Here is a 25425-nt window from a genome sequence, read left to right as displayed (position 1 = left end):
CCGGGTCACGTGGCCAGCGTGACAAGCTGCATCTGGCGAGCCAGCGCAGCACACGGAAACACCATTTACCTTCCCGCTAGTAAGCGGTCCCTATTTATCTACTTGCACCCGGGGGTGCTTTCGAACTGCTAGGTTGGCAGGCGCTGGGATCGAGCAATGGGAGCGCACCCCACCGCGGGGATTCGGATCGGCAAGTCCTAGGCGCTGAGGTTTTACCCACAGCGCCACCCGCGTCCCAGAATACAGTGGTACCTCGGGTTAATAATTTTATTCATTCTGGAGGTCCGTTCTCAACCTGAAACTGTTCTTAGCCTGAGGTACCACTTTAGCTAATGGGGCCTCCCACTGCCGCCGTGCAATTTCTGTTCTCATCCTGAAGCCAAGTTCTTAAACCGAAGTGGTATTTCCAAGTTAGCGGAGTCTGTAACCTGAAGCGTCTGTAACCCGAGGTACCACTGTAAACGATGCAAAGAGGGAGCTGCAGCGCAAGATAAGAAAAGAGGGGGAAAGGGAACATCTGGAGACTTCAAATGAATTGCAACCTCCAGGGCCTGGTGAGCAGCATCCAAGGGTGCTGAAGAAACTTGCAGGTGTAATCTCAGAGCATCTGCCTTAGAACCTTGGAGAACAGGTGAGGTCCCTGGAAGTGGGCACATGTTCTCCCCGTCTTCAAAAAGGGGGAGAAGATCCAGGCAACTACCGACCAGTCAGCTTGATACCAGGAAGGGTCCTAGAACAGGTAAAGAAACAATTGATTTGTGAGCCTGGAAAAGATTGAGAGGTTGTGTCAGTAATCTTCAAATCTGCCTCTGAGGGTGGCTGATTCTCCTTGCTTGGAGGTTTTTAAGTAGAGTTTGGGTGGTCATCTGCCATGGGTTTTTTATTTGATTCCAACTCTTATGGAAATATAATGACATATCACTATCAATGCACAGGGATAGTAACGTAGTAGGAACCCTTCTGCAAATGACCATGGCAACATCTCAGTTAAAATGGTAACAAAGTAGCCAGATGTGCCTATTTATAGCAGATGCTTTCACTTAGCTCCGTTTTATCAAGGGATCCATCAATTTATTGATGAAATATCACTTTTACCAGTAAAACCTGAGCTGAAATAGTATGGAGAGCAAGATGTTCTTGATAAAACCTTTCCCAATAGCCTGGCTGAGTCCTTTCTGCTAATCCCACAGATCCTAAAAATAGATAAAGCACCCTGAGACCCGTGGGTATAGATAGGGCAATATATAATTTTTCATATTATTATTATTATTATTATTTGCTTGAGTCGCGGGATCCTCGCCTAGGAAAGCCTTTCCTGCGCCGCTGCAGCTTAACAGGAGCCCTCCAAGCCCGTTTCCGCAGTGGGATGGACAGGTAAAGGCCTCATCCCGCCCCGCCCTGAGCGGCCCGCGGGCGCCTCCCGCGGAAGCCGACGGGCCGGACGCTCTTCCGGGGTGTCCGCACTGCGCACGCGCGCTCCCTGCCCCGCCCCCACTGCGGGCGCACGCGCACTCCGCTCCGCGGCCCGCCGAGGACCCGCCCTCCCCGTCAGCGTCGACGTCCCGTCAGACGGACAGGTCGCAGGCCGAGAGGCGCGAGGCGGAGCCAGTCCCGCGGCCGCGGCCAATCCGAAGGCGCTCCGGGGCTCGGCCTGCCCGTTCATTGGTCGACGTCGGGTCCCGGCCCGCCTCGGCTGGCGTCGCTCCGTCCGCAGCGCGTGAGGCGGCGCGCGGCTCCGTCTGCTGCCCGTTGGCCCTCGCTGGAGACCGGCCCGCGCCCGGTGAGTGGGCCGGGGGGGCGGAGGGGGCGGGGGGCGCCGCCGTCAGGCCCCGGGAGGGGGGCCCGCCCTACTCCCGCCCCTCCCCGGTTGCCAAGGGGCCGCCGAGGCCCCGCCCCGCGCAGGCCTGGCCCCGCCCCTCCGGCTCCCGAGCGGCGCCTCATTTCCCTCCCGCCCCTCCGGTGCAGGTGGCCCCTCTCGGTTCCCGGCGATGTCCGAAGGCGAAGCCAAGCAGGCCGGACACAACAGCGGAGGAGGAGGAGGCGGCGGCGGAGGCGGCTCCGACCCGAAGGCCGAGGCGGCGGCGGGGCCCGGGATGACCTCGCTGTCCCCCCCGCTGGCGGCCTCGGCGGCGGCGCAGGAGGAGGAAGAGGAGGAGGAGAGCGAGGACGAGTCGGAGATCCTGGAGGAGTCGCCGTGCGGGAGGTGGCAGAAGCGCCGCGAGGAGGTGAGAGCGCGGCGGCAGCGACGCGGATCTTCTCCCCGGGAGCCTCCCCAGCGCGGCTCCGGAAGCTGCCCAGGCCCTCCGGGCGCCCCGGGGGTGGGGCGGGCCCCGGAAAGGCCCCGCGAGGAAGAAGCGGCCCCGGGGCAGCCCACCGAGGCTGCTGCCGTTGCCCCGTCGGCTTCAGGGAGCCGCAGAAACGGGAACCCGGGAGGCGCAGCTGTCGGGCCTGGCCGGGCTGCTGTCCCCAGTTGGGCTCCCTGAAGCTTCAAGGACAGGGATCTTTCCCAGCCCTCCCGGGAGATGCTGGGAGCTGAGCTGGAGACCTGCTCCTTGCCCAGCATCCCATTTTGCTGTTCAGCTGCTGTTTGACAGGGCAGTGGACCCTTCCCTCTTTGGGAGAGAGGCGGTGGACTCTCCTTCCTTGGAGGCTCTTAAGCAGAGCTCGGATGGCCACCTGTCAGGGGTGTTTTAGTTGAGATTCCTGCATTGTAGGGGTTGGACTAGATGACCCTCAGGGTCCCTTCCCACTCCACGATTCTATTGCTCTTTGCCTTGGGTCTCCTTGCTTCCCAGGTTTTCAGTAGTTGTGGACTTGCAGGGGTGCAGAGCAGTTTCTTGCAAGGTAGGACTCTGCTCTTTGATTCTCTAAGTCGGGCATCTGTGTTTGTAGCACAAAGAAAGGATGGTATTATTGTTGATTTATATATCATGGCTTCTGAGTGATTTATGAAATTTACTGCTGAACATAGAGAGGATCTAGGTGTCTTAACTGATCATCATAAAAGGACCTGGAGGAAACCAGCAGCTCATCCAGTCCAGCATCCTGTCCCCCCCCCCCCCCCAGGGCCAACCAGATGCCCCAGTGGGAGGGAGGTAGAACATAGTTGGTGGTGTTACGAGCATTACGGGGGGGGGGCAGTGGAAAGAGCTGCATATGCTTAGGGGATAAAGGGATGGTGGTGGTGATCTTCTGTTAGGCAGGAGATGGAGCAGACCCCTGCTCTGTTGCTCTGGAGGGCAGGACAAGAAGCAATGCATGGGAACTGCAGGAGGGGAACAGGTTTTTATTTCACCGTTAGTAGAAAAGTTCCCAAGTGGAGGAGCTGCTTGGCAGTGGAGCAGAGGTGCCGTGGGGTTGGGTGGGCTGGAGGCACCTGGACCACCTTCCTTCAGGGATGCAGTGGGCAGGGGGTTGCGCAAGATGGCCTTCAGGGTCCATTCCAGCTCTGATAATATTGGTTGATTGGTAAGAATATTCATAAACCACCAGTTCATAATCATATCATAGCAGTGTAGGGTGAAATAATTAAAACACCATAAAAATTATAACTACCAAATCAATATTTTTAGCAGGTGACAAAATATTGGAATTTTATAAGAGTCTTTTGTCCAAGGTTCCTTTCCTGCTTCATGTTTGTGCTGCTTCTTGGGGAGGGCGTGTCAGGCTGTTGGCAGATGAAGTGTCTCTGGAGTTGAGTCTGTCTTCTCTTTCAGCCTGTGTTCTTTATTGATGCATCATCCTTTATTTTATACCCAGTTCAGCGTTCTCCTGCTTTCTTTCAAGGTGGCTGTGGGCTTTTCCCCCAGGTGGGATATAACTACAGTAGAGATGGGCAAGTGACACAACAAGTAAATCTTACGTAAGATTATGAATGTAAGTGCATAAGGAAGCATTCAGTATTTGGTATTAGAAACTGAATGCCGATCTCAGCATTACGTACAGATCTAGATCAGAGTTGCTTATGAATAAAAGAGCTCAATAAAAATTAGCAGCTTCAGATCTGGCCAGCTGAAACTCAAGCTAGAGCTTAAAATAAACAGAATTTCAAGGTCTGGGCCAATCCAAGTTTTCACCTGGCGCCAAAGCGAGAATAAAGACTACCGCAGGCAATCCTTTCTGGGAAAAAGAATTCTGAGAGAAGTGGTGGCTCTGAGACTCAACCTACTGGTCAGGCAGGTTTATGTAGGAAAGATTAGGGGCTACAACTCCCCTTAGTGCCAGCCAGCCAGGTTAAGGGACGGGGAGTTGCTCTCCAGGTATTGTGGAACTCTCCCCTCCTGCCATCCATCCCACAACACCTGGAAGGCCACGGGTTCCCCAGCCCTGCTGTAGGTGTCATGGTTCAAAACTGTTAGAACATTTATAAGCTAAAAGCAACACCTTCAAATGTGCTCAGATTAGAACCAGGATTTGTACGTACGTAGCTCCTGGTGATATTCTCCATTCATCATCCCATTTAACAATTCTGATGCTATATTCTGCAGTCCCTCAACTTCCTGACCAATGTTCTAAGACAGCCTTGTACACAGCTGTGGTCTAAACCACTGAGCCTCTTGGGCTCGCCGATCAGAAGTTGGCAGTTGAAATCCGTGCGGCGGGGTGAGCTCCTGTCTCTTTGTCCCAGCTCCTGCCAACCTAGCGGTTCAAAGGCGTACCACACAAGTAAATAAATAGGTACGGCTGTAGTGGGAAGGTAAATGGCGTTTTGGTGTGCTCTGGTTTCCGTCATGGTGTCCCATTGCACCAGAAGCGGTTTGGTCCTGCTGGCCACATGACCTGGAAAGCTGTCTGTGGACAAAGGCCGGTTCCCTCAGCCTGAAAGCAGAGGTGAGTGCCGCACCCCATAGTCACCTTTGACTGGACTTAACCATCCAGGGTTCCTCTACCTTTACCTTATACAGAGCTCTTTTCTCTCTTCCCCTGAAGCTGGGTACGGCCAGGTGGTGCTCAGTGTGTGTGCATTTAATTCCAGCCACCCATCCAGTACTTCTCTCTTCAAGGAACATGGCACTGTTGTCTTGCGGGACTTTATCCCATTTCCATAGGTTGCCTCTGAGCTGTCCTTTCCCTAACCAGAGCAATGCCAGAACATACCGGAAACTCCTGTTTGGGTGATGGCTTTAGTAGAAATGGCACCAGATGCATCTAGAAGCTTTGGGAGCCCTGACTTGTGGGTGCAAAGGGGCTTTGCAGTTTCAGGATGTGGTTCCACACTCGGCTTCCGTGCCCTTTCAGGAATTAAAAGGCTTGAAAGCTACGGCTGCCTCCTGCTTCCTTGGCTCATGTTCCAGGAAAGGGTTCTCTCCCCAGGCCCCTGGGTGCCAGAAGATGTGCCTTGCTTGGAAGGGACTTGTTGCTCACCCAGAGGCTGAATCGTCCTTTGGAAGGGGGGGGGGGTCCTTTGGAAGAGGGGGGGTCTTGGGAGGAGGTTGAGCGCACAGTTCATCTTTTTGTGCCAGCTGGCTGAGGCTGAGAGTGGCAGGATGATGACTGGTTTGACCAGTCAAGGCTGACTGACTGCTGGTCTTGGGGGGCAGCTGCCATGCCCGCTTTGCACGGGGCATTCCTGGGGCTATCCTGGCTGTCTTGTGGTCTGGAGCCTTTGATGGAAAAGCCTCCCCTCCCCGGGAGCAGTTCAAAATGGCCAGGCCTTTTACACTAAAATGTGACCAGGGGCATCTCCAGAAAGACTCCTCTTTGGCCTCTGTCAGAGTTGGTCCCAAAGCTGGAAGCGAAGAGCGGGGCGAGCAGTTTGAGAGGCTGAGACCAACACAGGAGGCCTTGTTTGGCTTTCAAGGGGTGTGACTTTGAGATTGGCCTTCGGTGGGGGAAGTGTGTGTGTCAGGAGAAGAGGCACCTTGGAGGGAGGACAAGGTGGGAAGGAATTCTGGGCAGACTCTCCTGGAAGCCTTGTCTGATGAGCCTTTTTGGGGTGCAAAGCGGCCTGGGAGCTCCCTTGGCCATGGGCTTGGGTTGTCCTCCTCCCCTCCCTTTCCCCCAATAGATCTGCCTGCCAGCAGCCCTGAGTCTGGGGGCCTTTTTTGCTTGGCTGCAGTTTGGCCCTCCCTCTTCTTGCAGCTGTTCTCATTCATTGTTCCTCTGCCCCTCCCTCCTTGGCTGGGCTGGGGGGGGGGGTGTTGCTAGACATCTCTGGGCAGATGGTGAGGAGCCTGCCTACCAGCCCTTTCCTATTCTGTGTCAACTCACTTTGGCTGACTCACTGTGGCTTGACCTGGTGAGGACGGAGGAAGTGGCTGTGCCCCAGAAGAGGGCTGGGCCCTGGGGAGGAATGTGGCCCTGATGCAAGGCAGGCTGCTGCGTCATTTCTGTTGCAAGCTGGGGCGGGGAGGAAGCCAGGCTGGCTGGCTGGGCAGGGGCAAGGGAAGCAGGCCTGAAAAGGAGGCAACATGGGCCCCACAGGCAGGAGGGGCTCTGGCCTCCTGAGTGGAAGGACCAGAGGAAAGATTCCTGCCCTCTTCTGCAACATCAGGAAGGAGGTGTCTCTCCTGCCACTGCGTCACTCTGGTGATGGATGGGGAAAGCCCACCCAGGGAAACGCTCTCTGCGCAAGGCTCCAGGCTGCGGAGGCAGCCAGAGGGGCAGGTGCCTTTCTGCACACTGGCTATAGAAGAAGGAGTATTAGGCAAGCCACCGGCCAGGCCCAGCTTGTTCCAGGTGTGGGTCCAGCCAAGCCTTGGGGCGCCCCCACCCCCTGGCAGCCAGAGGCAGTTCTGCCTTCTGCAGAGGAGGGGGCAAGAGGAGGAGGAGGAGGACTCCTGGCCCATTCCTGCTCCCTTGCCTCTCCTCTGCTTGGGGAAGGGACCAGCATGGGGGCCTGAGGCCTCTGGCTCTTGCCATGGCTGCTTTTGCCTGTTTCTCCCACGCCACGGGGACAGGGGAGACGGCAGGCAGGCAGGCAGGCTCATCAGAAGGGGCAGGGGGAGCCAGCAGAGGGAAGCCCGCCTTTCAAGGGATCTGTGGGCATTGTAGACCTTTCAGCCAAAGATCTGTCCTAGCATAGCTGGGGGAAATTCTTGCAGGGTGAATTGTTCAGGCCAGAAGAACAAGAGGAATGACTTCCACAAAGTCTTGGCTTCCCGTCTTCTTGACTTGTTTCTCTTCAGATGTGTAGATCTACCTTTTTTGGCTGGAGGGCCATATTGGCCCAACCCTCTGGGGGAACAAGTGCCCACAAACGTTTTGTTATCATAGTATCGTAACTTGGTAGGTGTTTTTTTTTAAGTGTTGCAGGGAGACAAAACCTCTGGCATCATGAAATCACAACCGGGGACCCATGGGAGGGGCTTGTTATCAGCGTTATGGTTAATTGAGGCCTTGCAGGCTTTGTGGTCCCCAAGGATCTGCACTGGGCTCAGTACTGTTTAAAATTATTCTGAATTTTCCAGGTTTTTGCCATTATTTTATCATCAGCATTGGCATCAATTCAACTTACATCCCACTCTTTCTCTCAAAGTTGCCCAGGGTGGCAAACACATCAATAGCAATATCATTTAATTTAATTTAAAACAATTAAAAGAATTCCCTCCCCAACAGGGATTTCAGGAACAGCATTTCAGCCATCAAATGCTTGGGGAAGCAGGAATGTTTTTAATTTCCTCCAGAGAGTCAGTGATGAGGGAGGCAGTCTCCATAAATGACCCATAATTGCTCATGGTGGTGAAATTCCAAGCATATTGTGAAGAGTACCAAAAGTCTTTTCCTGTATTCTAGTGTTGGAACATAAATCTTTGATATGGAATAGGATGTCAGGGAAGCTTTTACTGTTTGATGTTTTATTGTGTTTTTAATATTCTGTTGAGAGCCGGCCAGAGTGGGCAACCCAGTCAGATGAGTGGCATATAAATAATGAAATGAAATGAAATAAAGTAATAAAAATAAAATAAAACAACAACCCCCATCCTATGGGGACCCTGCAAGCAGGGCCTGAGCACAAGACCCATCTCTCCTGTCAGAAAGCTCTTCCTGGTGTTTAGTTGGCATCTCCTTTCTTGAAACTTGAACCCACTGCTTCAAGTCCTTCCCTCCAGAGCAGGAGAAAACAAGCTCCTTCCCTCTTCCACGTGACAGCCCTTCAGATAGCTGAATATGGCTTTCGTCTCTCCTCTCAGTCTCCTCTTTCCAAGGTAAACATACCCAGTTCCCTCAACCATTCCTCATAAGGCTTTGCTTCCAGACCCTGATTATCTTGGTCTGGATATTTAGTCAGCCATGGTTTTTGTAGAATCATAGAACTGTAGTGTTGGAAGGGACCCCAGGGGTCATTTAGTCCAACTCCTTGCAATGCAGGAACCCCCTTTAGCATTATGCCATTCACTTTTTTATTTTCCAGAGTCCTTACTCCTTTCTATTCTGCTTTGGGCAATATTTCTCTTCTCTGAATGAATGCACCCTCTGTCATTAAATCTCTCTGCTGGACTGGGAGGGCATTTCCTAATCAGTGGTCTACATTCTAGCTGAGCTTCTGTCATCATGGTGTTAAATAGCCACTGAGCACCTTGGGGAAACTTCATCGTCTCAGTTCTTAACTGATCCCCACATTTTTAGGTTTCCCCCTTTAAAACTGTCTTCGGCTGACTTGGCAACCTTCTAGTCATGTCTGGAAAATGATAAATGTCCATGAGATTGAGATCCTGCCCCAGATCCTGGGCAGCATCACTCAGGATAAAGCTTCCATCCCCCTCCAGTTGGTTCCAGGACCGACTTTCTCAGCTACTGTCATTTAGGGCACGAGAGCTTTTTGACTCTTTGTGACATGAATCTCTGCTGCGATTTTCAGAGCAGCAAGACTGACTTGCCCGCAAGAGGTCTTGGAGCAAATCTTTCTGGGCTGCTCCCGTCCTCAGGAGTTTCCTGACTCAGGCGTGGGGGTCTCTGCAGGCACCAGCACCTCGTCTCCACAGCTCCCTGAATCACTGCTTTTATTGTTCCCCTCTCCATGCAGGTGAATCAGCGCAATGTTCCTGGGATTGACAGTGCTTACCTGGCAATGGACACAGAAGAAGGGGTGGAAGTGGTTTGGAATGAGGTCCAATTCTCGGAGCGCAAGAATTTCAAGCTTCAGGAGGTTGGTGAGCCTGGGATGGGAAGGATGGGGAGCAGGTGGGCATCATGCTCAGGATGCCCGGGAGGCAGCGGCATAAATCCCAGCAGTGCAGAACCCTGTGGGAAGACTGGCTAGCCTCCCGGGGGGGGGGGGGGGGCTGGCTGCTGCCTGGCCAGCCCTTGGGGGTTCTCTCCCAGCGCTGCATCCGTCTCTCCACGGCTGTGAGGCTGGGGTAAGCCAAGGGCTCTCCTCTTCCTGGGGTCTGGCATTCCTCTGCTTTGTCCCTCCAGGAGAAGGTCAAAGCTGTCTTTGACAACCTGATCCAGCTAGAACACCTGAACATTGTGAAGTTCCACAAGTACTGGGCAGATGTGAAGGAGAACAAGGCCAGGGTAAGTGGGGTGCCCCCCCAACGTCTTCCTGATGGGCTTGTGGAGAAGCAGCGGCAGTTGGTGACTTCCTTCTCCTTCCCAGGTGATCTTCATCACTGAGTACATGTCCTCTGGCAGCCTGAAGCAGTTTCTGAAGAAGACAAAGAAGAACCACAAGACCATGAATGAAAAGGTGACCCTCACTTCTTTCTCCTCCCTCCTCCCTCTGCTCCTGGGTCCCAGGCCTCCTGCTGGGGCCGTCCTGCCTTTGAGCACAGAGAAGCAGCTTCCTTTGGCCAACCCAGAGCCCCAGAAGGACAGGAGGCTGGGGAGGAACCAGGAAGTGTCTGGCCTGTTCCTTCTGAGTGGCATGGAAGGAAGCAAGGAAATAAGGAAAGTATTTGCCTGTTGCAGTCAAGCTACCTGTTGTGGGTGTTGCTTAGAGCCTCTTCCTTTTATCTGTCTTTAGGCCTGGAAGCGCTGGTGCACCCAGATCCTGTCTGCTCTCAGGTACATGCTCTGATTCCCTCAAAGGCTTTGGGAGCCTGGCTGCTCATGCTCCCTTTGGTTCTTCCGAGGCCAGGGTGGAGAGCGGTTGCTTCTGGCTCCCTCTAGCAGTTGTGGCAGGACTTGGCTTGCCGCTTTGCCAGCCGGCCGGCCTGCCTGCCTCCCCTCCTTCTCAAGCTGACTGAAGGTAAGAGAGTGATGGCTGTTGCTCTCTTGGGGAGTCCCTGGCAGCCTCAGGCACAAGGCCTTGGTTTTGCCCCTGTGAAAGTGGCCTTTTGTTGGGGGCGGTGAGTGCTGGTGCCAGCCTCTTGGGCCCACCATTCCTTGTGTTGCCATTCCAGTTACCTTCACTCCTGCGATCCTCCCATCATTCACGGAAACTTGACTTGTGACACCATCTTCATCCAGCACAATGGGCTGATCAAGATCGGGTCAGGTAAGCCTCTCCTCCGGAGCCGCAAGCCAGTGATGTAAAGAGTCACTGGAAAGGGAAGGAGCTCCTGCTGCCCTGCTCACCTGGGAGTCTGAGCCTCAGCTGGTGCCTCTCTCTGTAGCCTTCATTGCTGACTTCTGGAAACCTCCTGGAGAACTCTGCCACCTGGACATGTGTGGCCCTAAGCAGCTGCCGCTGCCGCTGCTGCCACTGCCGCTGCTGCTGCCACCACCTTCTCAGGCTTCCCGGCCCCCAGCTTCCTCCCACCCCATGCTCTGTGCCTGGATAGGCTGCCCAGACCATGGGTGCCTGCGTCCCTCCAGGGCATGGGGCAGGAAACTGCTTCCAGGGGGCCTTTGTTCTCTCAGGGAGAAACCCTCCTTCCTCTTTTTGCTGCTTCCCTGCCAGCCGGGCGCTTGGACAGGCAGCCAGCCGGGTCTTTGAGGAAAGGGAAGGGCAGCTGGAGTGCTTTGCCGAGCTACCTTTTGGATATCCCTAGCCCCCAAGAGCTCTGAGGAGGAAATGGGAGAGTTCCCCTTGGGCTTTTTCTGGGGCTCTCCCACTTCTGGGAAATTTCCGGATTCTCTTGAGAGCTCCTGGGACAGACTAGCCAGAACCCTCTTGTTGCCAAGGGCAGTTAGGTTGACTTTCCTGGCAGAAGACAAGGGCTGGGGCTTGGCTGGCAACTGCAATTTCCTGGGCACTAGGAGAGACCTGTGGTGGTTAAATTGGTAGGAAACTCATCACAGTGTAGAGCTGCCAAGGGATGCAAGTGTTGGGGGGCAGTGTGTGTGTGTGGTGCATGGCAATGGACTGCTGGCCTCTGTGGTTTCAAGTCCTAAAACTCCTTTGAGAACAAAGCCCTTCAAAGGTGCCTGCAGTTCAGGGGCAGCCAAAATGTCACCCGGCTGAGTGCAGAGGCCTTGCCTGGTAAACTGCCTCTGAGGGTGGAGATTCTCTTCTGGACTTTGAAGGGCCTGTCCCCTGGGAATTTTTGCTGAAGGGCAGCATAGACCTTTCTAAAATAAACAAAGGTGGCCTCCCTGGTTTCCCTGCGAGGGTTCCGCCTAGACTCATGTCCCTCCCCTTGTCACAGTGAGTTCCACATGTTGCGAGGCAGGGAGGGGCCCAGAGACCTTCCTCCAGTGATGCTTTTGCCAAGGCTGAGGAAGACCAGCCCTCCTGGTGGAACAAAGACTCTTCTGACGCAAACTGCAAGATTGACCGGCCTGCTTGCTCTGCGCTTGGAATGCCTTTGGCTGAGTGGTGGGCAGAGAGTTTTGTGGGGATGCCAAGGTGCCAAGGGATGCCCAGTCTTCCCTGCTGCTGCTGCGCCTGCAGGGCCATCGCTTGGAGCCACTCGTCTCAGGATTCTGCTCCAGTGTAGAACAGACTTCAGAACCTTCTGGAGTCTTGGCCAAGTTTTGAGCAGAGCCCCCCCCCCCTTTCATGAAAATAATGTGTGTTCAAGTTTTCAAGAATTGCAAAGACCACCACAGGGCAAAGAGCTCACAATACTACCATCCTCTTTTTTGCTTTGTACAAGTTTGGGTCTACGAAATTTCATCCAGACAAGAGCACCCATAAGGAGCTATGGGCCAGTGACATCTTCTGGCCATCTCTAGTGGAAGAAACCCTCACTGCTTCCAAGAGAAGAGACTTTCCTGGCATGCTTTGTGGGTGAAAGAGAGCATGGATGAGGCCCCTGAGCTGCTTGGACAGGGAACCCACTCAGGCTGGAAGAGCCACTCTTGGGATTGGGGAACTCCAGGGCGGTGGCAGCTGGCAACCTTGCACAGTGCTCAGAATCCCCCCCCCCCCGGGCACAAGAGAGGGGGCTCTGCAGTTGGGCCAAGATGCAGGAGGACCAGGCTGCCACCTGCCCTGTGGCTCCGGATCATGGTAAAGCTTCCAGCCTGCCTCCACACAGGGACCGCTTGAATGCCGCTTCTGCCTGACATCTCTGGCGGAGCTCGTCCCACTGGTGTTCCTGAAGCAGCTGAGTCAAGGGGGTGAGGCACCTGCTCTTCAAACTCTCTTGCTCCCCGGGACATGGCAAGGGGCAGCAGTGCTGTGATTTAGGAAAGCTCCACGGCACCATTTGCGCCTGTCAGCAGCGCCCTTGGGTGGATGGGTGCAGGGGCTGGAGCCCTGCTCTGCCATTGTCTGTCGGGATCTTAGTAGCTGGTGTGGGAGGCCAGCAAATGTCCTTGGCTCTCCCCTCCGAGGCTCCTTTGAGAAGAGGGAAGAGAAGGAAGCGTGGCTGTGGTGTGACTGGCACCTGCTGTGTGGATCTGGCCCAGAAGCAAACTCGGAGGCCTCCGCCTGCCCCATCCTCTACTGGGGCAGGTCTTGCCTCAGTCCCCACAGAACTGGGTGGCTCCTTTGGGTCCCCCCTGCACCTGGGCATTGGCACGCTGGGCTGGGCACAGACGGCAGAGGGAGACCTTCCTTCTCCTTCCACTCGCCACCTCTGGCTTCCTGGCTGCCACCTTCCCACAACCTCTTGATGAGCCATTTTTGTACTTAGTGGGGAATTGAACGGGTGGTTGTCTTATGGGTTTGGTCAGCTGAAGCTGGGGAGGAAATCAGGAGGTGGACCAGTACTTTGCCCCGCCATTTCCCCTTCCCTTGGGCTGGGAAGAGCTTCAGGGCCTGCAGTGCTGCTTGGGAGGCTCTGCCTGGCTTTGCCACCTCCTGCCCTAAGTCTGGGAGCAAGTGGATGGAGGCTTGGTTGTGGTCGTGGTCCCTGCACCTGAACCCTGACCTTAGGATCCCCCCTCTGTCCTCCGCATGCACCTTCTTCAGAGACATTTCTCTCTCCCTTCATGCCTCCCCTCAAAATCTGTTAAGATTCCCACCCCCCAAAGCCAAAAAATCTTTGGAAAAACCCAGAGCCCTTTTCTGCCTCTTTCCCTGCCTGTTTTCTCTTCCCTCCATCTCCCCTCCCAGCCCCATTGATGATTCAGGGGTGGGGGGAGCTTCTTGCAGCCCCGGTGGCTGGCAGTTTTGTCCAGGAGGTTCCCACTGCTCAGCCCCACCTGAGGCTGCCTGTGAGGTGTGCAGAGGAGGCCCTGAAGCTGGGGGGGGGGAGGTCAGGGGGGCTAATGAAAAGAGGGGAGGCTGCTGGGCTCCTGGACTGGAGAGGCCTCCTGGCTTGGCTTGGCTGGGGGTCGCCAGGCACTCATGGCCTGCCTTCCTCTGGCAGCTGTGGAAGAGGAGTTGCCTTGGAGAGAGGACTTCAGGCCTCTGTTTCCCCATGACCCACTGGAAATCGGGGTGTGTGTGTGTGTGCTTGGAGCTGACCTGGGGGTAAGGGAGATGGGAAGGCAGCAAGGATCCTGTACTACTAAATCGCATGCCCTGGGGAGGGACTTCAAGAGAAGCCCTCCCCTTGCCCACCCCACTCCCTTGGCAGGGAGTCTCTGGTCTGCTCCTGGGCCCAAGTGCTGGCTGAGCCAGAAGCAGCTCCTGGCCGTGCTGGCCTGGTCAGCGCCTTTTCCTGATGCCCTGCTGGGGGTGGCCAATGGGCAGCTTCTTGGGGGCTGAGCTCTGTCCTGGCAGGAGCAGGGAAGGGCCTTGTCCCAGGAGCCCCCCACCCTCCATCACCTTCCGCTGTGGCTGGGTAGGCAAGGACTGCCTCTCCCTGCCCGGTTGTGGTGGCCGTGGGCGCTGTGGCTGCTGAGGTGACCCCTCGGCACCCGCCATGTCTGGTTTTACTTCCTGCTTTTATGGGCTGCCTCTTTCTCTCTCTCTTGCCAACAGTCTTTCATAGGATTTTTGCTAATGGTGAGCAAATCTCTCTGCTCTGTGATGGAGCATCTATCTATAGAGATATAGATATGAGAGCATCACTTTGTATATTGGCATATATGACGCTCGTTTTCCTCCCGGTGAAGGCTGGCACCTGGGCTCTATGTAGCTCCACCCCAGTCCTGCCACCTGTTGGGGCTCCTTGTGGGGGGTGGGGGGGCTGCCTTTCTGCTGCATGGCTGCCTCCTGCATGTGTCCTGGGCTGCTTGTGCCTGTGGAGAAGCTGCTGCCGCCCTTGCAGCCGGGGGGGGGGGGGTCCTGCTTGCTGTTTGCTTGTGGCTTCGCTGCCTCCTCCTCCAGCTCCCTGCGGCCGGCTGCTTGGCAATGGGTCGGACGCTTGTGGTGGAGCCTGACTCCTGGGAGCTGTGTGCCTGGTGTCGCCTGCGCAGGGGCCTGGAGGTGCCTGGGAGACCCTGGCGGAGCCTTGGAAGTGCTCAGGCCCTGCAGCTGCTCTGCTGCCGCCCCCTCTTTTGCGGGGGGAGCCTTTGGGGAGCTGCCTGTGTCTCCTGCCTTAGTGGTAGGGAGGTCTGCCTTGGGAAGGGCCTTCTCTTGCTTCCACTGCCAGCCAGGAGAAGACACAGGGCTGGCGGAGAAGGCCAATGCCTGGCGCAAGATGAGCTGTGCCCTGCGGGCGGTGAGACGGGGGCCCTGGGGTGTCCTCCCCCCCCCCCCGGCATGGCCAAGGACTGAAAGAGCCCTTCGCTTTGGGCAGGCAAGAAATCCTTGGGCACCTTGGTCCAGGCGAGCTCAGTGGAGCGGAGCAGGTGGAAGCTGGACGGGAGCAGGGCCGAGAGGAGAGGTGGCGCTCGTGGCGCAGAGGCGGCAGGTAACGCGAGGAAGAGGAGGAGGGCGGCCAGGGCGCTGACACTGCTTGGGCTGCATGCAGGTGGCATGTCTTCTGTGGAAGGGAGCCTGGGCCAGGAGCAGAGCTCAGCTTTTCTCAGGGCCCCAGTCTCTGGGGTGGGTGAGTTTGGGTGGTGTGCTCAGTGAGTCTCGGGCGTGGCTGTGTATCTTGGCGAGGTTTTCATGGGCTGGGGATGAAGGAAGTCTGCAAAACAAGCCCGCTTGCTTCCTGGGCGTACCACTGAACAGTGCATTTGATTTGGACACTTGAAGCACTAAGTCTGGCAAAGACACAGCAGCTACACCGGAGGGACCTCTTTGGGGCTGGGGGCACCTGCTATGCATTGCGCCCCCCACCCCCACCCCCATTCCTGGTGGGCCAGCCTTCCCCAGAAGACACTTTCCGGAGGAGCCAAGGTGGTGGTAGGGGGCTGGGTCTTCATCTGCCACAGAGAGAGAACACTTTCAGGGAAGGGAAGCCCAAGCTTATTTGACTGCTTTAAGAAAGTGAAGTGCTTTGAGCTGGATCCCAAAGACGGTGGGCAGCAGGAAGATAGCTGCCAGCTGTGTTGGCAAAGGCTTGCCTGGGCAAAAGTGAGCCCAGCACTCCAGGAAGCTGAAGGCCCTGCCATTCTCCGCAAGAGGAAGGACAGAAGCTGCCCTCTTCCGAGTCGAGAGCCGCGTGGCCTTGTCTCTCTTGCCTGATGCCAGCAGCTCCGCCTCGCTTCATTTGCCTGCCTGCCTGCCTGAGAGCCTCAACCGCAGGTGCTGCAACTTGAATGCCAGACTTTGTTCCTGAAAAGCATGTCCCCCCCCCCCCCACCCAGCAGAAGGAAGCCTTTCAGCAAGTTTCCCATTTTGGGCATGAGGGATAAAAACACCTTTCTGTGACTAGAATTCTGTGTACAGAAACTCTGCAGACAGATGGGATTAGCACATACAATTATATTTGGTGGCATATTTCTGAAATAAAAATTTAGGTACCTTGCATTTATTCTGGTCAGGACAAGTGTGCCTGAGCTTTTTCTGGTTGAGAAACTGGGAGCGTCCAAACCATGGGTAGGCAAACTAAGGTTCGGGGGCCGGATCTGGCCCAATAGCCTTCTCAATCCAGCCCGCAGACAGTGCAGGAATCAGCATGTTTTTACATGAGTAGAATGCATCCTTTTATTTAAAATGCATCTCTGGGTTATTTGTGGGGCATAGGAATTCGTTCATTCCCCTCCTCCAAATATAGTCCAGCCCCCACAAGGTCTGAGGGACAGTGGACCAGCCCCCTGCAGAAAAAGTTTGCAGACCCCTGGTCCAAACCCTTGTGTACATGTCTGGCCCCCTGTGTAGAGGCTGAAATTAAAACTAACCAGGAAGTCCAAACCCCTTACAGACACCACAGTTCTAACACCTGGTGGAAACCCAAGAAGGAGAGGCCAGGATATCGTTCCATGGGTCAGAAGTGGAGTGGGAGATTTGGCTTTGGGGATCCCTGGGGGGACAGGGGAAGCAGCAGGACTGGGGAGTGGTTTTGTGGAGCTTTGGAGCGAAGTTTTAAGTAAAAGACAATTATATATAAAAAACCAGCAGGTGGGAGGCTGGGGCAGTGGCTGAGAGGGGAAGGTCCATTCTGTCTGCTAGGGTGAAAAGCACCATTTTAAGCTGAAGTCGGTCTTGAACATCGAAAGCAGAGAACATGAATCTTGCCTTCCTGGCAGTGATCCAAGCGTAAAGAAAACGTTAAAGGGTGCCAGTCAGGAAGTGTTTGGCTTCAGTGTCTGGGAAATGACCTTTAAAACCACATCTGAATTGCGGGATGTGTGTGTGTGTGAGAGAGAGAGAGAATTTGGGGCTCTTCTAGCAGGCGCCTCTGGCCACTGAAACCACTAGGTTGGTAATTTGAGTTGCGTTGAGGTGGTCCTATAATGGTTTACTGCTTCCAGAAGGGAGTCTGGGGCACTTTTGGAGGACGGGAGAGCTTTGCAGCAAAGGAGGTGGCAGCAGCAGCAGCTAATGGAGCTCCAGCTTGCCTGAACTGAGCATTCCTGTCATGAAGCCTTTCTCTGAGCTTCCTTCTCATGTGCAGGCTACCAGGTCACAAGCTGGATTTTAGGGGTGCTTTGCCACAGGCCATAGCTGGTATCATCTTCCCTTCTAAGGCAGCAGCAGTTGTGTTAGAAAGTGGCTGGTACTGTGTCGGGCTTTGGGTGCCAAGGAGGAGGAGGCTTGGTGCGGCTTCTGGCCCAGCATCTCTCTCCTGCTCATCGCTGCTGCTACCCTCAGGGTGCCCACCAAGTCCCGCCCTCTGTGTCCATCCCTGCTTTGGGGCCTGGGTCTGTGGCACCCTTGGCTCCAGGGCCACTTCCCCCTCCCCTTGGCATTTCTAAGGTGACTGGGCCATTGGGATCTTTGCTCTTGGGTGGCGCCTCTTGAGTGGGTGGGTGGATGGATGGGGCAGCAGTGGAGGGGAGGCAGCCCTCTTTGGTGGGGAGACAGAGGCTGGTGCAAACCTGATCAAGTGGGAATCCCCCTCTCCATTGCTGGGCTTTCAGGAAAAGGCCTGGAGCCGGCCAGTGTGTGTGTGTGTGAGAGAGAGAGGGGGGGGGTGAGGACTGTCTTGTCTGTACCCTTCCCTGTCATTCAGGTGTCTGTGGGTGGGTCAGTGTGGGTGTCTGTGGAGCTGCTGCTGCTGCTCAGGATCCCCCCCCCCCCCTAGTCTGCAGCCCCTTGTGCCTGCCTTAGTGCTGGTCCAGCTGACGCTTCTCTGCAGTGGAGACCCAGGAGCAGCAGAAAGGACTTCCTCTGCCTTCTTCTTCCAGCAGTGCTGCCTTGCCCATGCCCCACCTCCCGGCTCCCATTGGGCTCATCTGCTTTCCCTGGTGGGGTTGCTTTGGCTGCTGGGGCTTGGAGCTCACCCAGGAAAGATGGAAGATCTGGAGGAGCATGTGGACCTGCCTCCCCCCCCTTTGCTTCTGAGCTGCGCCTGCCCTTGTCTTGCACTGGGACTGAACTGGGGTGGCAGCAGCTGTGCCTGAATGCCCTCTGCCCGCCCCATGAGAGCAATTTGGGAGGCTCAGCCCCTGATTCCTTGCTGTTTCCCCCCCTCTTCCAGTGGCCCCAGACACCATCAACAACCATGTGAAGACGTGTCGTGAGGAGCAGAAGAACCTGCACTTCTTTGCCCCGGAGTATGGCGGTAAGAAAGGCAGGAGAGCAGCCGTTCATTGTTGGGGGGGGAGGGCTGAAGTGGCTCATCAGGGTTGGTGTAATTTTCCAAATTACACCAAGTTTCCATGTCTTGAGGCCCCCCCTCCATGTTTGGTTTCTGTTCAGAGTTTGCACACCAGCTACACTGGGTGGCTTAGATACCAGTCCAAGGCTAAATGCCCGGAGCATGACTCATCCACCCTTCCTTTCGCTAAGGCAGTGGTTCTCAGCCATGTTGTTGGACTACAGCTCCCATCATCCCTGACCACTGGTCCTGCTAACTAGGGACACTGGGAGTTGTAGTTCAACAACAGCTGGAGACCCACGGTTGAGAAACGCTGCAGAGGCGGCTCTAAAGCTGAGGTTGCATTCCGGAGCGTTGCCAGGAGTGTGAGCTCTTCCCCAAGGAGAGTTTTTCTCAGTGCGAGGTGTCGGTGGAGAAGCTGCCGGTTACATGCTGTGTGGTTCGGCACAGCAAGGTGAGCTAGCAGGGTCAAGTGCTAGCGGATTTCACCACAGCCAGTGTGGTGTAGTGGTTAAGAGCGGCAGTCACATAATCTGGGGAACCGGGTTCGTGTCTCCGCTCCTCCACATGCAGCTGCTGGGTGACCTTGGGCCAGTCACACTTCTGTGAAGTCTCTCAGCCCCCCTCACCTCACAGAGGGTTTGTTGTGGGGGAGGAAGGGAAAGGAGGTTGTTAGCCGCTTTGAGACTCCTGAAGGGGAGTGAAAGGCGGGATATCAAATCCAAACTCCTCTTCTTCTTCTTCTTCTTCTTCTTCTTCTTCTTCTTCTTCTTCTTCTTCTAAGACCAGAAGAATGGTATTCTAGTAGGTTAGCTCATGTACCAGCCTCTCTTAAAGGTTCGTGTAGCTGAGGTGTTTATGCTTGTCTTGTGCCATGAGACAATAAGCTCTTTAAACTGAACTGAGTGGGAAAGGAGGTTTCTTAACTGGGAGCTCTGGGAAAGGCTGGCTACTGGAAAACAGGAAAACTCTTGATACTCTGCTAGAAGACTCTCCTGGATTCTGGAGCTGCGCATACTCGGCTGTTTGCCCTGGTCAAAGTGGGGCGTAGTATTAGCTACAAATGGTGGGTCCAAGTCTTAACAGGTTATGGGCCAATAACAACTGGTACCCCCCAACTACCCAAGCTTGATGACTGAGTGGCTCTGAATGGCCATTGCCAGCCAGCCAGGGGGGGTCCTGATTCCTGGTTTTGTGTTCCAGAAGTTGCACATGTGACGACCGCGGTGGATATCTACTCCTTTGGGATGTGTGCGCTGGAGGTAAGGCAAGGAGAGCTGTGAAGAGGGAGGGTTGGGGGGCATAGCTGCTTCCCCCCCCAACCTCAATTCCTTATGGAAAGGGGCGGCTTCTTCGGCATCCTGGTTTTATCTCGACAGGGTTAGGAGTGCACAGTGCATCTCCTTGTGTCGTGCAGGGGGTGTCATTTGGTCTCTGTGATTTCTGAAAACTCCATGAACAGAGGAGAGAGAGACCCATTTGGAGAGGAGGGAGCCGGTCCCCTTTCTCTCCCTCGTTGTGTGTGATGGCGGCTGGTGGAGCCCTTTGGTTCCTCCGGGATCGCAGCATGCCAACTGTGGGGCTCAGCCCCCCACTGAGCTGTGCTTCTGCTGTCCCTGCAGATGGCGGTGCTGGAGATCCAGGGCAATGGCGAATCCTCTTATGTGCCCCAGGAAGCGATCAACAATGCCATCCAGTTGCTGGAGGATCCCTTGCAGCGGGTGAGGCGCCCCTCCCCTCCTCCCTCCCTCCCTCCCTCCTGGGACGGGCACAAGTCTCGGCCTTCACGTCTTCTCCTTCCTTTCCCTCCTTCCAGGAGTTCATCCAAAAGTGCCTGGAGCTGCAGCCCAGCAAGAGACCCACGGCCCGCGAGCTCCTCTTCCACCAAGCCCTCTTTGAAGTGCCCTCTCTGAAGCTCCTGGCAGCCCACTGCATTGTGGGCCATCAGCGTGAGTGGAGGCTGGGGGGGGGGGCTCAGGGAAGTGGCTGGGGAGGCCTAATCCCTTCCTCCGGAGGCAGAGAGTGGAAGCAGCCACGGGCACTGAGCAGAGCAGCCCTTGCTGGGTCTGTCCTTGACCCTTTGGCCCTCTGAGCCTTCCCAGCTCATGGCTAGAGTCCTCCTGGAGAGCTCTTTGGGGCAGGGTGGAAGGCTGCTGGGGTCTGGGGCTTTCTCAGCCCCAAGGGCCCTTTGAGCTGCTCTGACTGATGGTCCTGGGTGGGTCCCCTCCTTCCATGCATCAGCCTGGCCCTCAGTTGGTGCTGTGATTTACATCTTGTGGTGCTGCATTCTGCTTGGGGAGCGGTGGCGGCCCCTACCCCCCCCCACTCTGAAGGCAGGAAGTCCCTGGACCACTTTCTGGCAGAACCTGCAGTTTCAGAAAGGGGCTTGGGTTGCCACAGAGGAAATAACTTCCCCTAGGATCCATTCGTCCCTCACCCCACTCTGGTTGCTTCTCTTCCTAGTGCTCCTCCTCCTCCTCCTCCTCATTTTCCCTAAACTGAAAAGGCCCAATTATTTTCACATTCCGTTTTTAGAGAAGGTTCCCAGTATCTTGGTTGGCTTTTTCCACGCCCCTCTCCTGCCTTTATGGACAGGTGCTAGGATGTTGGCAATACGAAAATGCCTCAAAATTCAGTTGCTCTCATAACACACTAGGCATGGCCTTTTTCTTCCTGCCATCACTCACTGAGTGTGTTTTCCGCTGCAGCCCAAAGGCCTCTCCCATTGGCCAGACCCCGTCTGTTCGGGCCCCATGGGGCATCTGGGAAGTGTGGGTGTTTCTGCCCCAGAGGCCACTTGCTTCATTCTGACTTCCACTGCACTTCTTTCAACCAGTTTGGAGAGATCTTTTGGGAGCTCTTTGCAAGCCACTTGGCCTTCCTTTGTGCTGAATAATTTGCAAATTTGGCCACTTTTGATGGCTGAGATCATTTCTAGTCCAAGTCATAGAATTGACTCCCATACAGACCCTTGGACAGCCCCTCTCCTGCCTTCCATCAACTGCGAGAACCATCTGTGCTTCCTGTCCTCTGTTAACCCACCACCCGCCCTTTATAGGAAGCAAGGAGTGTCCTTTGCCTTCCTTGCAGAGGGTGAGGGGATGTTTGAATTGTAGATGGGGAAGGGACCCTGAGGGTCATCTAGCCCAACCCCCTGCAACGTTCCTGAAAGACTCCTTTGCCTCCTGGCAGACATGATCCCAGAGAACGCCCTTGAAGAAATGACCAAGAACTTGGACATGAGTGCAGTGTTGGCCGAGATCAACCATGCCGACCGCGAGGGTGTCCGCATGATGTGAGGCTTCTCTGAGGGGCTGGGAATGTGGGGAGGGGGAGGGCAAGCAGTGGGTGTCCCTCTGGCCCCTCCCCAAGGAGGCCAGGGAGGGGAGCAGGCAGCAAAGATTTTGCATTCTGCATTGAGATCCCCCTTTATCTAACTCTGTGCTTTCCCCACCGCACAGCTTCTCCCAGTCCCCAGCCCTGGAGCTAGACAAGTTTCTGGAGGATGTGAGGTGAGAATTTTCTTCCACCACCTTCTTGTGTGCCAGGGAGCCTCTCCTGGGCTGACCAGCCTGGACCCTTGCCTCCTTCCCTTCTCTTCCACCAAGTGGAAAGCCTGCAACTTTGCTGCCCACCTGGGGAACAGAGCCTGACCCCTCTCCCCCTCTAGGAACGGCATCTACCCCCTCACGGCCTTCGGCCTGCCCCGCCCTCATCAGCCGCAGCAGGAGGTGGTGACGTCTCCCATTGCGCCCCCATCGGTCAAGACGCCCACACCAGAGCCTGCGGAAGTGGAAACCCGCAAGGTGAGTTGCTGTCCTGCTCCACTCAGGTCCTGGAGCCTGGCCAGCAGGCACAGCCAGGGCCTCCCACCCCACTCACTGCCTCCCCTTGCCTCCCGCAGGTGGTCCTGATGCAATGCAACATCGAGTCAGTCGAGGAAGGGGTGAAGCACCATGTATGTACCAACCTGGGCTGGGGGGGGTCTCTTCCACCATGCTGCCCTACTTGAAGGGGCCTGGGTTGGCTGCGCGCCAGAGCCCAGGGGCCAGGAACTGACTTTGGCTTCTCTCTGCCCAGTTGACACTGCTGCTGAGGCTGGAAGACAAGCTGAACCGACACCTGAGCTGTGACCTGCTGCCCAGTAAGTCCCGCCCTCCCTCCCTCCTGGCTGGGCATTGCTGGGCAGGGGAAGCCCTCCTCCTCCTCCTCCTGACTTCTGGCTGCCTCTTCTTCTCCCCCTCTCCCAGGTGACAATATCCAGGAGCTGGCGGCCGAACTGGTCCAGCTGGGATTCATCAGTGAGGTAGGATCCTGCCCACTGGCAGGCTGGGTGGGTGGGCTCAGCCCATGAGTGGGGCTCTCACTGGCCTCTCCTTCCCTCTGCCCCTTGCAGGCTGATCAGAGCCGGCTGAGCTGTTTACTTGAAGAGGCCTTCAGCAAGTTCTTCTACTCGCGGAACGGAGCGCTGGCGGCTGTCACCGTCTCCTCCTAAGGGCTGCCCCCACGCCAGCAGTGCCCGGGTGCTGCCTCCGCAAAGGGCCCCCTCCCCCCGCCAGGCCGCTGCTGCTGCCGCCGCCTGCACAGATCCAGCTTGGCTGTGCCTCCTGCATGTGCCGCAGCCGCCAGGAGCCCCGCAGACAATCGCTGCCACCATGGGGAGGGGGGGCAGGAGGGAGGGGGCAAGGCGGGGAAGGGGGGCTGTGTGCCTTGTCAGTATTATTTCCCCCCCGGGGCCAGTGGCCTCCCTCTCCCCCCGGCTCACGCATGGAGTTTTGTTTTGCTTGAATTGTACAGAGGTTTTTTTTTGCACAGCACAGAGATGTCTGTCTTGTTATTTAAGGGGGTGGGAGGGAGGGAGGGGGGAAGAAGAGTGAGGGTGGCTCCTCCCCCTGCCCCTGCCCCTCTCTCACATGCTTTCCAGCCCCACAGTCACCCCCTTCCCTGGCAGCCTCATCCTCCTCTGGGCAGCTCCTTTTCTCCCCCTTGCTTGGCTGCCCTTCTTGCCCTGGGTTGTGCAGCAGAGGCACCTCCTCCTGAGCCGTGGAGAAAGTGGGTGGGCAGGTGGGCACAGTGCATGAATGTCGCAGGTGCAAGAGGCAGCCAGCAGCTGGCCAGACACCCCCCAAGAGCTGGGTTCCCCTCCCTCCCCCCCTCCCCAACAGGGCTGGGGCCGGTTGCTCAGCGACGGGCACCCATTCCCATCTCCAGAGCTGAGGCTGCTCCAAGTGTTTGTTTCTGTTCCTATTTTTAATAAACTGTTTTGTAAATAAGCCACAGTGTCCTCATTGTCTCTGGTCTTTGGGGAGGCGACCAGCCGCCCAAGGGGAGTCAGCTCCTGCCTGCAGAGGGGGTGCTCTTCTTTCAAGGCCCCCTTTGAATACAGAGAGCTGCAGGGAGCAGCTTGCGCCTCATGCCTCTTCAAAGAAGTACTTGGGCAGGGGGGGGGACTCCCAGCAGGCAGTGGAGGAGCCCTCCCTGGTGGACTCTTCTTCCCTTGCGGTTTTTAAATGGAGGTCAGATGGTCATCTGTCAGGGATTCTTCAGCTGTGATTCCTGCATTGCAGGGGGTTGGACTAGATGAGCCTTAGGATCTTCCATCTCTATGAGCCCTTCTGCACTGAGGGTCAAATTCTATCCTCCCCTCGTAGCCCCGGCAGCAAAGGGGGGGGCAGCAAGTGTGCTGCTGTGTGGAGAAGAGAAAAACCTGTAGAGGAGGAGTTGCTGCTGGAGTCCTGCATGTCTCTACTTTTTGAGCCCCCATTGGATGCTAAGGCCACAAAGCCAGAGAGGAGGAGGCCTGGAAACCTGGCCAGGCAGCTGGTGGGCCTCAGACATTTCCACTCGCCTTTTTGGCTGTTGCTGGCTAGAGAGCTTCTTCCACACAGTGACTGACACTGCTGGTGGCAAGGAGTTCCCTCGGTAGGAGCCAGAAAAAGGTAATGCTGCATACATTTTTTTTATTAACGCTTTTTTGATACAACAGCAGAAAGGGGGGAGAAAGAAAAAAATAAGAGGGGGGAAGAATAAAACAAAAGAAAAAGGGCTTCTGATTCTGTCTGTTACATAAAAAAAATTAAAAACATTCATTTCATGACAACATCCAACTACTTTACTTTCCATAAACCAGTATTTTTCCAGTCTTCAAACCCAGATGTGTTTTCCTTTTTACACAAAAAGTCCAAAAGGGGTTCCCAGTTAAGGATATTGATAAATGTCAGCAAGAGTTTGTCTCAAACATTAATCAACTTTGTCCAACAATTTCACCAACCATGACTCTATATAAAATAATGATAAATCTTTCCCTCTGCAGATATAAGCATCGCTCCACTGTGAATATAATTTAATACATTACTGCATATCCATTGGTCCGCACCCAGTTCTGTCTCTTCAATTTCCACTTTGTATTTGCCATGTTTTCCACCTTATCTAGTATTGACTCTTCCATTTCTGTTTCCATTTTGCGTTGCTTCCAGTCTTTTCCAAAAAACAATGCCAGAGATTTAATAGCTTTACCTCCTGGGATCACTCCAAATGATAGATAGAACCCTTTTCTTAGTTCCATTGATGTCAGATTATCCAGATATCTCTTCTTTTATAACTTTTTGTTTTCCAGAATCCCAGCTTTATCATTCAGTGGTTCTTCCACTTCAGTTGCTCCTTCTACTTTTGCCACAGCTTAATCTCTCGGTCCTGCCAGTTTTTTGTTCTCTAGGCAGGTTTCCCAAACTTGGGTCTCCAGATCTTTTTGAAATACAACTCTCATCCTCGCTAGCTGGTGGGGATTGTGGTCCGAAAAACACCTGCAGACCCCAGTTTGGGAAACGCTGCTCTAGAGATTCTGTATCATTTCCGATCCCTTTTTCCATTTCAATCGGCTCCTTCTGCGTTCTGCAAATATGCGCTGAGGGGGCAGCAAAAGGCAGCCTTTTCCGAGGCGTCTTTGGGAATCTGTAGAGCATCTCGTCCGGCCTTGGCTCGCCCTTCTCCTGGCGCCCCTTCGCTCGGGGCTGGGACGAGGCTTCACTGGGACGCCGAAGGAAAAACCCAGCCGGGAAGAGCCCGGGTCCCTTCCTTCCCGGAGGCGAGAGGCTGTCCCCGCCCGAGGAGGCTCGCCGGCGCCCAGAGGGCCTCTTCCTCCGCCGAAGCCCCGCGGGGGTCTCGCCCA

General features: G+C 55.5%; 1 protein-coding gene across 4 annotated transcripts; it reads left to right on the top strand.

Annotated features, from left to right (window-relative positions):
* The first annotated feature begins 1573 nt into the window (after positions 1–1573).
* Positions 1574–23530, top strand: NRBP1 (nuclear receptor binding protein 1). Of its 4 annotated transcripts, XM_083734064.1 has the most exons (20): positions 1575–1780; positions 1966–2225; positions 8966–9088; positions 9358–9459; positions 9542–9631; positions 9908–9948; positions 10287–10381; positions 14144–14167; positions 14904–15017; positions 18138–18221; positions 19461–19519; positions 19880–19978; positions 20074–20206; positions 21450–21552; positions 21719–21769; positions 21928–22063; positions 22162–22215; positions 22338–22401; positions 22508–22563; positions 22654–23530. In XM_083734064.1, exons 2-20 carry the CDS (start codon positions 1989–1991, stop codon positions 22750–22752), a joined length of 1764 nt encoding a protein of 587 aa, XP_083590190.1. In that variant the 5' UTR covers positions 1575–1780; positions 1966–1988; the 3' UTR covers positions 22753–23530. The 4 variants fall into 4 exon arrangements, with proteins under 4 accessions (XP_083590193.1, XP_083590190.1, XP_083590191.1 ...); XM_083734065.1 differs by lacking the exon at positions 14144–14167; XM_083734066.1 differs by lacking the exon at positions 14904–15017.
* Positions 23531–25425: the final 1895 nt, after the last annotated feature.

Source organism: Podarcis gaigeae, assembly GCF_964106915.1.
Source record: "Podarcis gaigeae genome assembly, chromosome: 3".
NCBI lineage: Eukaryota > Metazoa > Chordata > Lepidosauria > Squamata > Lacertidae > Podarcis > Podarcis gaigeae.
This window is presented reverse-complemented; position numbering and strand designations above follow the sequence as displayed.